Source organism: Dendrobates tinctorius, unplaced genomic scaffold, assembly GCF_039654945.1.
Source record: "Dendrobates tinctorius isolate UK_male_01 unplaced genomic scaffold, ASM3965494v1 ptg000012l, whole genome shotgun sequence".
NCBI classification, from domain to species: domain Eukaryota; kingdom Metazoa; phylum Chordata; class Amphibia; order Anura; family Dendrobatidae; genus Dendrobates; species Dendrobates tinctorius.
The window spans coordinates 18,018,290-18,033,640 of NW_027361680.1; the positions used below are offsets into that span (position 1 = coordinate 18,018,290).

The 15,351-nt window shown below is 43.0% G+C and overlaps 1 protein-coding gene across 1 annotated transcript in view; it reads left to right on the forward strand.

Annotated features, from left to right (window-relative positions):
• Nucleotides 1–15,351, forward strand: part of LOC141066950 (myomegalin-like) — a 397,502-nt gene that overhangs the window by 287,537 nt on the left and 94,614 nt on the right. The window contains exons 11-12 of the mRNA XM_073558018.1: nt 12,914–13,081; nt 14,105–14,251. Coding sequence (XP_073414119.1) covers nt 12,914–13,081; nt 14,105–14,251 — 315 coding nt within the window. The remainder of the gene's footprint in view (nt 1–12,913; nt 13,082–14,104; nt 14,252–15,351) is intronic.

Consider the following 15,351-nt stretch of genomic DNA (forward strand, 5'->3'; position numbering starts at 1 on the left):
GTGCAGCAGGCCTTCATGGTAAAAGAGCTGCTAGGAAACCACTGCTAAGGACAGGCAACAAGCAGAAGAGACTGGTTTGGGCTAAAAAACACAAGGAATGGACATTAGACCAGTGGAAATCTGTGCTTTGGTCTGATGAGTCCAAATTTGAGATCTTTGATTCCAACCACAGTGTCTTTGTGCGACGCAGAAAAGGTGAACGGATGGACTCTACACGCCTGGTTCCCACCGTGAAGCATGGAGGAGGAGGTGTGATGGTGTAGGGGTGCTTTGCTTGTGACACTGTTGGAGACTTATTCAAAATTGAAGGCATACTGAACCAGCATGGCTACTACAGCATCTTGCAGCCGCATGCTATTCCATCCGGTTTGCGTTTAGTTGGACCATCATATATTTTTCAACAGGACAATGACCCCAAACAAACCTCCACGCTGTGTAAGGGCTATTTGATCAAGAAGGAGAGTGATGGGGTGCTACGCAAGATGACCTGGTCATGAAAATAAAGAAAACTCTTTGAATGAGAAGGTGTGTCCAAACTTTTGGTCTGTACCGTGTGTATATATATATATATACATACTGTGTATGTATATATACAGTATATACTAGCTGAAGAGCCCGGCGCTGCCTGGGCATAGTAACTAACTGTGCTGTGGTTAGTTATAGCACATTATAGTTATCCTCCATCCCATAGTCCCATGCCCATATACCCATCATACATATCCACGATCCCATAGGCCCGTGCCCATATACCCATCATACATATCCTCCATCCCATAATCCCGTGCCCATATACCATCATACATTTTCTCCATCCCATAGTCCAGTGCCCATATACCCATCATACATATCCTCCATCCCATAGTCCCGTGCCCATATACCCATCATACATATCCTCCATCCCATAGTCCCGTGTCCATATACATATCTGCCATCCTATAGTCCCGTGCCCATATACCCATCATACATATCCTCCATCCCATAGTCCCGTGCCCATATACCCATCACACATCCTCCACTCCATAGTCAATCATTATGACATCATAATGAGCGGCAGGGCTTGCAACCTATGATGACATCAGCGTCGCCATGGCAACCATTGTGACATCGTAATGAGGGGCGGGGCTTGATACACACACACTGCTTCCCCAGTATGCAAATAGGGGCATTGTGACATCACAATGAGGGGTGGGGCTTGACGCGCACACACTTTTTCCCCCAGTATGTAGATGGGGGCAATATTGTTTGGTGAATTGGAACGCGCGGGGTTAAAATTTCGCCTCACAACATAGCTTAGGACGCTCTCGGGGTCCAAACGTGTGAGTGTGCCAAATTTTGTGGCTGTAGCTGCGACGGTGCGGATGCCTATCCCGGACATACACACAAACACACACACACATATACATACACACTTTGAGCTTTATATATTATATATATATATATACTAGCTGAAGAGCCCGGCGCTGCCCGGGCATAGTAACTAACTGTGGTTAGTTATAGCAAATTATAATTATCCTCCATCCCATAGTCCCGTGCCCATATACACATCATACATATCCTCCATCCCATAGTCAAGTGCCCATATACCCATCACACATCCTCCATCCCATAGTCCCATACCCATATACCCATCATACATATCCTCCATCCAATAGTCCCGTGCCCATATACCCATCATACATATCCGCCATCCCATAGTTCCATGCCCATATACCTGTCATACATATCCTCCATCCCATAGTCCAGTGCCCATATACATATCCGCCATCCCATAGTCCTGTGCCCATATACCCGTCATACATATCCTCCATCCCATAGTCCAGTGCCCATATACCCATCACACATCCTCCATCCCATAGTCCCGTGCCCATATACATATCCGCCATCCCATAGTCCCGTGCCCATATACCCGTCATACATATCCTCCATCCCATAGTCCAGTGCCCATATACCCATCACACATCCTCCATCCCATAGTCAACCATTATGACATCATAATGAGCGGCGGCAGGGCTTGCAACCTTTGATGACATCAGCGTCGCCATGTCAACCATTGTGACATCATAATGAGGGGCGGGGCTCGATATGCACACACTGCTTCCCCAGTATGCAAATAGGGGCATTATGACATCACAATGAGGGGCGGGGCTTGACGCGCACACTTTCCCTCAGTATGTAGATAGAGGCAAAATTGTTTGGTGAATTGGAACGTGCGGGGTTAAAGTTTCGCCTCACAACATAGCTTAGGACGCTCTCGGGGTCCAGACGTGCAACTGTGCCAAATTTTGTGGCTGTAGCTGCGACGGTACGGATGCCTATCCCGGACATACACACACACACATACACACTTTGAGCTTTATATATTATATATATATATATACTAGCTGATGAGCCCGGCGCTGCCCGGGCATAGTAACTAACTGTGGTTAGTTATAACAAATTATAATTATCCTCCATCCCATAGTCCCGTGCCCATATACCCATCATACATATCCACCATCCCATAGGCCCATGCCCATATACCCATCACACATCCTCCATCCCATAGGCCCGTGCCCATATACCCATCATACATATCCTCCATCCCATAGTCGAGTGCCCATATACCCATCACACATCCTCCATCCCATAGTCCCATGCCCCTATACCCATCATACATATTTGCCATTCCATAGTCGAGTGCCCATATATCCATCACACATCCTTCATCTCATAGTCCCATGCCCATATACCCATCATACATATTCGCCATCCCATAGTCGAGTGCCCATATATCCATCACACATCCTTCATCTCATAGTCCCATGCCCATATACCCATCATACATATCCTCCATCTCATAGTCCCGTACCCATATACCCATCATACATATTCGCCATTCCATAATCCCGTGCCCATATACCCGTCATACATATCCTCCATCCCATAGTCGAGTGCCCATATACCCATCACACATCCATCCCATAGTCCCATGCCCATATACCCATCATACATATCCTCCATCCCATAGTCCCGTGCCCATATACCCGTCATACATATCCTCCATCCCGTAGTCTAGTGCCCATATACCCATCACACATCCTCCATCCCATAGTCCCATGCCCCTATACCCATCATACATATTTGCCATTCCATAGTCGAGTGCCCATATATCCATCACACATCCTTCATCTCATAGTCCCATGCCCATATACCCATCATACATATTCGCCATCCCATAGTCGAGTGCCCATATATCCATCACACATCCTTCATCTCATAGTCCCATGCCCATATACCCATCATACATATCCTCCATCTCATAGTCCCGTACCCATATACCCATCATACATATTCGCCATTCCATAATCCCGTGCCCATATACCCGTCATACATATCCTCCATCCCATAGTCGAGTGCCCATATACCCATCACACATCCATCCCATAGTCCCATGCCCATATACCCATCATACATATCCTCCATCCCATAGTCCCGTGCCCATATACCCGTCATACATATCCTCCATCCCGTAGTCTAGTGCCCATATACCCATGACACATCCTCCATTCCATAGTCAACCATTATGACATCATAATTAGCGGCGGCAGGGCTTGCAACCTATGATGACATCAGCGTCGCCATGGCAACCATTGTGACATCATAATAAGGGCGTGGCTTGATACGCACACACTGTTTCCCCAGTATGCGAATAGGGGCATTGTGACATAATGAGGGGCGGGGCTTCAAGCGCACACACTTTTTCCCCCAGTATGTAGATAGGGGCAAAATTGTTTGGTGAATTGGAACGCGCAGGGTTAAAATTTCGCCTCACAACATAGCTTAGGACGCTCTCGGGGTCCAGATGTGTGACTGTGCCAAATTTTGTGGCTGTAAATGCGACGGTGCGGATGCCTATCCCGGACATACACACATACACACACACACACATACATACACACTTTGAGCTTTATATACTAGATATTTATACAGTGCCTTGTGAAAGTATTCGGCCCCCTTGAATTTTTCAGCCTTTTCCTACATATCATGCTTCAAACATAAAGATACCAAATATTAATTTCTGATGAAGAATCAACAAGTGGGACACAATTGTGAAGTTGAACAAAATGTATTGGTTATTTTAAATTTTTGTGGAAATACAAAAACTGAAAAGAGGGGTATGCAATATTATTCAGCCTCTTTACATTCAGTGCAGCAAACTCACTCCAGAAGTTCATTGTGGATCTCTGAATGATCCAATGTTGTCCTAAATGACTAGTGATCATAAATACTGTAGAATCCACCTGTGTGTAATCAAGTCTCCGTATAAATGCACATGCTCTGTGATAGTCTCAGGGTTCTGTTTGATGCACAGAGAGTGTCATGAACACAACAGGAAGGTCCGTGATACTGTTGTGGTGAAGTTTAAAGCCGGATTTGGATACAAAATGATTTCCAAAACTTTAAACATCCCATGGAGCACTGTGCAAGCGATCATATTGAAATGGAAGGAGTATCATACCACTGCAAATCTACCAAGACCCGGACGTCCCTCTAAACTTTCATCTCAAACAAGGAAAATACTGATCAGAGATGCAGCCAAGAGGCCCATGATCACTCTGGATGAACTGCAGAGATCTACAGCTGAGGTGGAACAGTCTGTCCATAGGCCAACAATCAGTCGTACACTGCACAAATCTGGCCTTTATGGAAGAGTTGCAAGAAGAAAGCCTTTTTTCAAAGATATCCATAAAAAGTGTCATCTAAAGTTTGCAACAAGCCACCTGGGAGACACACCAAACATTTGGAAGAAGGTGCTCTGGTCAGATGAATTCAAAATCGAACTTTTTGGCAACAATGCCAAACGATATGTTTGGCATAAAGGCAACACAACTCATCACCCTGAACACACCATCCCCACTGTCAAACATGGTGGCAGCTTCATGGTTTGGGCCTGCTTTTCTTCAGCAGGGACAGGGAAGATGGTTAAAATTGATCGGAAGATGGATGGAGCCAAATACATGACCATTCTTGAAGAAAACCTGTTGGAGTCTGCAAAAGACCTGAGACTGGGACGGTGATTTGTCTTCCAACAAGACAATGATCCCAATCATAAAGCAAAATCTACAGTGGAATGGTCCACAAATAAACGTATCCAGGTGTTAGAATGGCCAACTCAAAGTCCAGACCTGAATCCAATCGAGAATCTGTGGTAAGAGCTGAAAACTGCTGTTCACAAACGATCTCCATCCAACCTCACTGATCTAGAGCTGTTTGCCAAGGAAGAATGGGCAAGAATTTTAGTCTCTCGATGTACAAAACTGATAGACATACCCCAAGCGACTTTCAGCTGTAATCGCAGCAAAAGGTGGCGCAACAAAGTATTAAGTTAACCCCTTTACCCCCAAGGGTGGTTTACACGTTCATGACCGGGACAATTTTTACAATTCTGACCACTGTCCCTTTATGAGGTAATAACTTTGAAACGCTTCCATGGATCCCGGTGATTCTGACTTTGTTTTCTCATGACATATTGTACTTCATGTTAGTGGTAAAATTTAATTGATATAACTCACGTTTATTTGTGAAAAAAATGAAAAATTGGCGAAAATGTTGAAAATGTCGCAATTTTCCAACTTTGAATTTTTATGCCCTTAAATCAGAGATATGGCACACAAAAAACTTAATAACTAAAATTTCACATATGTTTACTTTACATCAGCACAATTTTGGAACCAAAATTTTTTTTTGTTAGGAAGTTATAAGGGTTTAAAGTTGACCAGCGATTTCTCATTTTTGCAACACCATTTTATTTTTACGGACCACATCACATTTGAAGTCACTTTGAGGAGTCTATATAATAGAAAATACCCAAAAGTGACACCATTCTAAAAACTGCACCCCTCAAGGTGCTCAAAACCACATTCAAGAACTTTATTAACCCTTCAGGTGTTTCACAGGAATTTTTTGAATGTTTTAAAAAAATGAACATTTAACTTTTTTTCACAAAAAAATTACTTCAGATCCAATTTTTTTATTTTACCAAGTGTAACAGGAGAAATTGGACTGCAAAGGTTATTGTGCAGTTTGTCCTGAGTACGTTGATACCTGATATGTGGGAGTAACCACTGTTTGGGTGCATGGCAGAGCTTGGAAGGGAAGGAGCGCCGTTTGACTTTTTCAATGCAGAATTGGCTGGAATTCAGATTGGACGCCATGTCGCGTTTGGAAAGCCCCTGATGTCCCAAAACAGTGGAAACCCCCCACAAATGACACCATTTTGGAAACTAGACCCCCCCAAGGAACTTATCTAGATGTGTGGTGAGAACTTTGAAGCTCTCAGGACTTCACAGAAGTTTATAACAGCCATAAAATAAAAAAATCAAATTTTTTCCACAAAAGATCTTTTCACCCCCAATTTTTTTTTTCCCAAGGGTAATAGGACCCTAAAAGTTATTGTGCAATTTGTCCTGAGTACGCAGTGTGGTGCAGTGACCACTGTGACAGCTAGGGGGCGCTGTATGGTTCATGCACACAGGCATAACCATTGTGGTAATGGATATAGGATGAATGCCAGGATGGTAAATTACCGTTATGTATCCCAGAGGGTGTGGCCCTGGGATGGAGGCTTGCTCATGTGCTAATCAGCAGACGTACTGCTGAGGTTTTGTTACAGTGTCAGGGAGAGCCTCCAGGTGGCTGGTGAGACGGGTGGAACCAGTCACCTACAAATCCACCCAGGGGTGTGTGTCTGAAAACGCACATGGAAAGCCTATGTGTGTGGTCGTGAAGGACCTGCAATGAGGTCATAGCCATGTGATGCTGTGGGCGTGGCTACAGACCATATAAGGTGACCAGGGTAGGTCACATGAGAGAATTCCTGGACCTGATTGGTCCGTATGGAAGGTCTCGGCAGGCCGACTGCTGAAAGATGTGGCTGCCTTCTAGAACAGCACATCTGGAGACTGTGTATAATATCTGCATGTGTCTGACAGTTCCCAGGAGAGGAAATGAACGTCTGAAGTGTGAAGCAGCTAAAAGGTAACCCGGCCACGGGAAGAGTAACTGAGAGACTGTATAGCCTGATGGCTGGATAAAGCACAGCCTGTGTGACCACAGGGCTAAGGGGAGCAGAGCTCCACTATGAAGATTCCTTGTTGTCTGCTGTAAGACTGTTGCATGCGGCTATGGTTTATGCTGTACAATAAACCATACAGACTATGTTTATGTTGAAAAGCCTGTGCCGGACCTGGTTTTTCTGCAGCCAAGTGAGTATCCCCAACCTGAGTAACAAGCACTACCTTACAACTGATACACCACATGTGGGGGTAATCCACTATTTGGGTGCATGGCAGAGCTCAGAAGGGAAGCAGCGCCATTTGACTTTTTGGCTGGAATTGGGATCGGACGCCATGCCGCGTTTGGAAAGCCCCTGATGTGCCTAAACAGTGGAAACCCCCCACAAATGACACCATTTTGGAAACTAGACCCCCCCAAGGAACTTATCTAGATGTGTGGTGAGCCTTTTGGACCCCCAAGGGCTTCACAGAAGTTTATAACGCCCGGGCGTGAAAATAAAAAAAATCATATTTTTTCCACAAACATGATCTCTTAGTCCCCAATTTTTTTTATTTTCCCAAGGGTAACAGGAGAAATTGGACCCCAAAAGTTGTTGTCCGATTTGTCTTGAGTACGTTGATACCCCATATGTGAGAGAAAACTACTGTATAGGCACACGTCGGGGCTCGGAAAGGAAGTAGTGACGTTTTGGAATGCAGACTTTGATGGAAAGCTCTGCGGGTGTCATGTCGCGTTTGGAGAGCCTCTGATATGCCTAAACTGTTGAAACTCCCCACAAATGACCCCATTATGGAAACTAGACCCCCCATGGAACTTATCTAGATGAGCGGTGAGCACTTTGAGCCCCCAAGTGCTTCACAGAAGTTTATAACGCCTGGGCGTGAAAATAAAAAAATCATATTTTTTTTCCACAAAAATGATATTTTTGCCCCCAATTTTTTATTTTCCTAAGGGTAGCAGGAGAAATTGGACCCCAAAAGTTGTTACTGACTGCCGAGCCGTGTATCTAATCCTATCCTGTGTGATGCTGGGCTTCCCATGCAGTCTGTGTCAGAGGGTGGTCTTTGTTGGCACGGTAATAAATTGTGTTATTTCCAGATTAACAGAAGGACGTTAACACCATAGAAATGATAAGAATAATAGGCCTCCGTTACCACAACTGTCTAGAAAGAAAACTGTTGCTGATAGCAACCAATCACAGCTCATTTTTCATCTTTTAAACAGCTCTGGGACAGCGTGGCGAGTTTTGAGTGGCAACTTTTGTGTTTCGACTTTTATGTGGCAAGGTTGGTGTATGTGTGGTGAAATGTGTGCTGAGGGTGGTATTTGTGTTGAAGCACGTGGTAGTGTGTGGCGCATTTTGTGTGTGTGTTCATATCCCCATGTGTGCTGAGTATCCCATGTCAGGGCCCCACCTTAGCAACTGTGCGGTATATACTCTTTGACGCCATCGCTCTCATTCATTAAGACCCCCTTGTTCACATCTGGCAGCTGTCAATTTGCCTCCAACACTTTTCCTTTCACTTTTTCCCCATTATGTAGTTAGGCTCAAAATTGATTGGTGAATTGGAACGCGCGGGGTTAAAATTTCGCCTCTCAACATAGCCTATGACGCTCTCGGGGTCCAGATGTGTGACTGTGCAAAATTTTGTGGCTGTAGCTATGACGGTGCAGATGCCAATACAGTCATATGTAAAAGTTTGGGCACCCCTATTAATGTTAACCTTTTTTCTTTATAACAATTTTGGTTTTTGCAACAGCTATTTCAGTTTCATATATCTAATAACTGATGGACTCAGTTATATTTCTGGATTCAAATGAGGTTTATTGTACTAACAGAAAATGTGCAATCTGCATTTAAACAAAATTTGACCGGTGCAAAAGAATGGGCACCCTTATCATTTTCTTGATTTGAACACTCCTAACTACTTTTTACTGACTTCCTGAAGCACTAAATTGGTTTTGTAACCTAATTGAGCTTTGAACTTCATAGTCAGGTGTATCAAATCATGAGAAAAGGTATTTCAAGTGGCCACTTGCAAGTAGTTCTCCTATTAGATTCTCCTATGAAGAGTGGCATCATGGGCTCCTCAAAACAACTCTCAAATGATCTGAAAACAAAGATTATTCAACATAGCTTTTCAGGGGAAGGATACAAAAAGTTGTCTCAGAGCTTTAACCTGTCAGTTTCCACTGTGAGGAACATAGTAAGGAAATGGAAGAACACAGGTACAGTTCTTGTTAAGCCCAGAAGTGGCAGGCCAAGAAAAATATCAGAAAGACAGAGAATAAGAATGGTGGGAACAGTCAAGGACAATCCACAGACCACCTCCAAAGACCTGCAGCATCATCTTGCTGCAGATGGTGTCACTGTGCATCGGTCAACAATACAGCGCACTTTGCACAAGGAGAAGCTGTATGGGAGAGTGATGCGAAAGAAGCCGTTTCTGCAAGCACGCCACAAACAGAGTCGCCTGTGGTATGCAAAAGCACATTTGGACAAGCCAGTTACATTTTGGAAGAAGGTCCTGTGGACTGATGAAACAAAGATTGAGTCGTTTGGTCATACAAAAAGGCGTTATGCATGCGCTGTATTGTTGACCGATGCACAGTGACACCATCTGCAGCAAGATGATGCTGCAGGTCTTTGGAGGTGGTCTGTGGATTGTCCTTGACTGTTCTCACCATTCTTCTTCTCTGCCTTTCTGATATTTTTCTTGGCCTGCCACTTCTGGGCTTAACAAGAACTGTACCTGTGTTCCTCCATTTCCTTACTATGTTCCTCACAGTGGAAACTGACAGGTTAAATCTCTGAGACAACTTTTTGTATCCTTCCCCTGAAAAGCTATGTTGAATAATCTTTGTTTTCAGATCATTTGAGAGTTGTTTTGAGGAGCCCATGATGCCACTCTTCATAGGAGAATCAAATAGGAGAACTACTTGCAAGTGGCCACTTGAAATACCTTTTCTCATGATTTGATACACCTGGCTATGAAGTTCAAAGCTCAATGAGGTTACAAAACCAATTTAGTGCTTCAGGAAGTCAGTAAAAAATAGTTGGGAGTGTTCAAATCAAGAAAATGATAAGGGTGCCCATACTTTTGCACTGGTCAAATTTTGTTTAAATGCAGATTGCACATTTTCTGTTAGTACAATAAACCTCATTTGAATCCAGAAATATAACTGAGTCCATCAGTTATTAGATATATGAAACTGAAATAGCTGTTGCAAAAACCAAAATTGTTATAAAGAAAAAAGGTTAACATTAATAGGGGTGCCCAAACTTTTACATATGACTGTACATAAATACACTTTTTCCCCATTATGTACCTAGGGGCAAAATTGTTTGGTGAATTGTAACGCGTGGGGTTAAAATTTCGCCTCACAACATAGCTTATGACGCGCTCGGGGTCCAGACGTGTGACTGTGCAAAATTTTGTGGCTGTAGCTGCAACGGTGCAGATGCCAATCCCAGACATACACACATACATACAAACATACACACACACTGAGCGTTATATATTAGATGGGGCGAACTTTTATGTTTTTTTTTATTTTTTTAATATTTTTAAAAACATTTTTCTTTAACTTTTGGCATGCTTCAATAGTTTCCATGGGAGGCCCGAAGCTGCCACAACTCGATCGCCTCTGCTACATAGAGGCGATGCTCAGATCACCTCTATGCAGCAGAATTACAGCATTGCTATGAGCGCCGAACACAGGGTGGTGCTCATATAGCAATCCAGCATCAACAAACATAGAGGTCACAAGGAGGTAATAGATAAGTGTTAGCAAAAGGTAGGAATTTAAAAAATATTTAATAAACTGTTTTAAAAGGTACAAGACACAACAAAACATATATAACTGGAGCCTTAACAAGACCTGCCACACAACTCAACAGACTCAAGTAAGGCATTAATTGTCTGTACTAGACAATCTATGTCAGTACCACTGACATGTAATGACAGAACCTAGTAGGGTGTTACAGACTCAAATTAAAATTGAAATGGTCTCACCCAATTTAGGTTATTCTTAGGACCTCTGGCGAAGCTCATGTGGAGCTGCAGGCATCCAGCCTCTTTGTGGTTGTCCATATCATGGGTTGAAATTATAGATGCCAGCTATGAGTAAACCACGGTTGGGGACGCAGTGAATCAAGCGAAAAGGTTATAGGGATCCCTGTCTAAATGTTATAATCAGCAGCAGACACACATCCAGAGATGGATGCTAGAAGTACTATTTGGTGGTGAGGCTCTCATCCAGAGATGGATGCTAGATGCAATATATGGTGGTCAGGTTCTCATCCAGAGAGGGATGCTAGATGCAATATATGGTGGTCAGGTTCTCATCCAGTGATGGATGCTAGATGCATTATATGGTGGTGAGGTTCTCACCCAGAGATGGATGCTAGATGCACTATATGGTGGTGAGGTTCTCAGCCAGAGATGGATGCTAGATGCAATATATGGTGGTGAGGTTCTCACTCAGAGAGGAATGCTAGATGCACTATATGGTGGTGAGGCTCTCATACAGAGGAGATGGATGCTAGATGCACTATATGGGGGTGAGGTTCTCATCCAGAGATGGATGCTAGATGCAGTATATGGTGGTGAGGTTCTCACCCAAACATGGATGCTAGATGCACTATATGGTGATGAGGTTGTCATCCAGAGATGCATGCTGGATGTACTACATGGTGGTGAGGTTCTCACCCAGAAAAAGATGCTAGATGCACTATATGGTGATGAGGCTCTCATCCAGAGAGGGATTCTAGATGCATTATATGGTGTTGAGGTTTTCATCCAGAGATGGTGGCTAGATCCACAATATAGTGGTGAGGTTCTCATCCAGAGATGCATGCTAGATACACTGTATGGTGATAAGGTTATCATCCAGTGATAGATGCTAAATGCACTGTATGGTGGTGAAGCTCTCATCCAGAGATGGATTGTAGATGCATTATATGGTGTCGAGGTTCTCATCCAAACATGGCGGCTAGATCCACAATATGACGGCGAGGTTCTCATTCAGAGATGGTTGTTAGATGCACTATATCGTGATAAGGTTCTCACCCAGAGATGGATGCTAGATGCACTATATGGTGGTGAGGCTCTCATCCAGAGCTGGATGCTAGATGTGCTATATGGTTGTAAGGTTCTCAACCAGAGATGGATGCTTAATGCACTACATGGTGGTGAGGTACTCATTCAGAGATGGATTCTAGATGCATTATATGGTGGTGAGGTTCTCATCCAGAGATGGCTGCTAGATCCACAGTGTAGTGGTGAGGTTCTCATCCAGAGTTGGCTGCTAGACAGTCATCATCACCTAGTTACTCAGGGCTACACTAACCCTACTTTCCTACACGCTACAGAACATTTGTTTCCTAGTGAGCCTGAGCATCCAGCTCTGTACATAGTTCTCTGCCTTTTAACGTTGCAGGGTTGCACACCAGACATCTGAAGCTCCTCCTTTAGCCATTAAATATGTGCTCCTGGGTGTGTGCATGTTTAAAGGCTCTCTTTGTGTTCAGAAACTCTACACCATGAGATGACTGAATTAATCTGATTTAGACTGCCATCCCTGGGCTGTTGCCAACTCTTCAGCCTAGTTGCACCCATCTGCCAGGACCCTCCAGTGGGATGTGTGCAGGTGTATGCAGAATTGTGCCATTCTAGCTAACTACATTGTGTAAAAATGCAAAGTCATACCTTCTAAAGTGAGCAACACAATAAAACGCCGCTAAAGAACAGCATACATTCAATAACTGTAATAAAATCACCCATCTCTGGGGTATCACATACTCAGATTTGCTTTCCTGCACAGTAACACGTGGATTGTGCATTTCATACCATAGGAGATCAGGACTTGCATTGTTGGGAAGGCTGACATCTGTGCTGTAGATATGATTGAAGAGCTTAAAATGTGTCTTCAGCGGAAAGAGAAGATGCTGCAAGATGCTGTCTTTGCAAGGAACCAACAGGCTGAAGAGCATATGAGAGAAGTCATGGATCTCCTTTCAATGGTAAAATAGCAGTAACATAAAGATATAGGTTGAGTTTAAAGAGCATTTAATTGGCATATAACCAAAAGTTATAAAAGTTTGGAAACCTAAGAACAATGATCACTGCAAACTAACTTGAGACTAACAACAGCAAATAAGTTTTGCTCTACAGAATTGAGCTGTCAAGAATTTGATTTGCAACCATCAAGTCTGTAATGGCAATAATATACTTGTATTTTCTTTTAAGGGAAACCTGTCACCTCCTAGAGAGACTATTTACCTGTAGATGTAGCGTTAATCTGCAGATAAATAGTGTTTAAAGCCTGCTTACTAGCCTCTGGTTACAGGGGAAAAAAATCAAGTTTTACACTCTCTGTAGCCACTCACTTCCAGCCATTGGGGTGGTGCAGGGATCTGATGGTCACCGCTCACGTTGTAGTGTATTTTAACATCTCCAGTAACATCTCCAGAGATGGATGCTAGGTGGTCATCATCACCTCAGTACTTAACGCTGCACTAACGCCTCTTTCCTCCTTGACACTTTGACAGCCTGCTTTGCACCATGTGTGCAGAGTGCGAGTGTAGATCAGGTTGTCAATCTAAGTGCAGGGGAGTGATTGCAGCCTAAAGATTAAATGTTTTTTACTACTTGGACAACCCCTTCTCAATTGCTATATTCTCCTTCTAAAATAAAAATGGCCTATACCTCCCTTTTGTGCCGATGTCATTCCATCAATGACAAAACTGGCACTCCCGGCGATCACGTGACACTTATCAACCAATCAGTGGCCACTTTAGTCTGACATTTGGAGGAATTCAGAGCGTGAGAGATTGCCATATTGTTGAGGAAAATATTAAAGGTGTCCGATCTGATTCTCCATTTTATGACGTGCGACAATTCTGTTTTCTGTGTGAGTTGGTTTTTCTATAAAGTCTACTTGTACACCATTTGGGGCCATCGTGGATTCTAGAAGCGAATAGTGCCATTGCCTCACTTGGGGAATGCTATAACACAGTAGTTTCCTTTTCCTTTTATAATTGTAGATCTCTTCAGAAAAAATGGACCAGACTTCAACCTGCCAATGGCGTTTATTAAAAGAACAAAATGCTGGTGTCAGTAAGACTGTTGAGAATTTGTCTAACTTCGTACATCTGGAAAAACTAGTGCAAGAGAAAGAGAAAATAATTCAGGTATTTTTTGTAGTAGTATTGTGTGATTAATGTAAAAACTTTCAATGTACTGTTCTTGCTTATCGGAACCAAAGAATGATTATATTTTTCTTCTTGTATTACTGCTGTTATAGCAATAATTCATCTCTGAGTTCACCTTGTTCCACATAACATATCATGTAGCACAGTCTGTTGCTATAGGCTTAGATTGACACCAAAAAATTACCAGATTGATCAGGAACATAACAGAAAAGTGGGACAGTCTTGTTCTAATGGAAAAACAGATCCAGAAGGAAGCCTATAAAGCAGAAAGTGGCTATGTGCTTACTGAGTTAATTAGGAGGTTTTGGAGCGGAAACTGAGCAGAAACTCTTCAAATCCCCCTCAAAAACTTTGAGTTTTTACTCTGGAAATGTATAATTATAACTATGACGGAAATCTTATTGAAAATCTATGGATGGATGGGTTAAAAGATTTGTTTGAGAAAAAGATCCAAACTTTCTATCTTTGCCTTGCAACAATAGCTTTAAAAAGGTTTACAAAATTTATAACACAGCAAGAGAACCTGCCTCCTATAAACTTATGGAAGAACATTTAATAAACCTTTGCTAACAACGTCTCTTCACACAGGATCTACAGCTTTAGCCACATGGTACAGAGCAGTGACTGATCACAGAAACATGGCGCCTGGTAATACCTACTGCTACTAGCTTAGTGTACTACAAACAGAAGGCACAGAATGACAAATGTGCAGAAATACCTTGCAGTAAGACAAATGACAGTAGACAGCAAGTGCTGATAAAAAGATGACAACAAATACAGGGTATTTAGTCGATACTTTTTTTGCAAAATATGTATACCAAGCTGCTCCACCTCGTCAAGGTAACCCCTATTGAAGCAGTCCCTATCTAATGTATTTAAAACCTGAACATATAAACAGTGTCTAAATGAACAGGATAAAGACAGGCGCTTTCTAGTATGGGCACGTGGTGTAAGACAGCTCTTTATGTGCATGTCACACAAAAGAGGGGTGGGGTCTCTCAAATCATGCATAAGCACGAAAACAACTGGATTAAAAACACATGTGACATGCACAAATGTGAACAAGTCGGTCGGACACT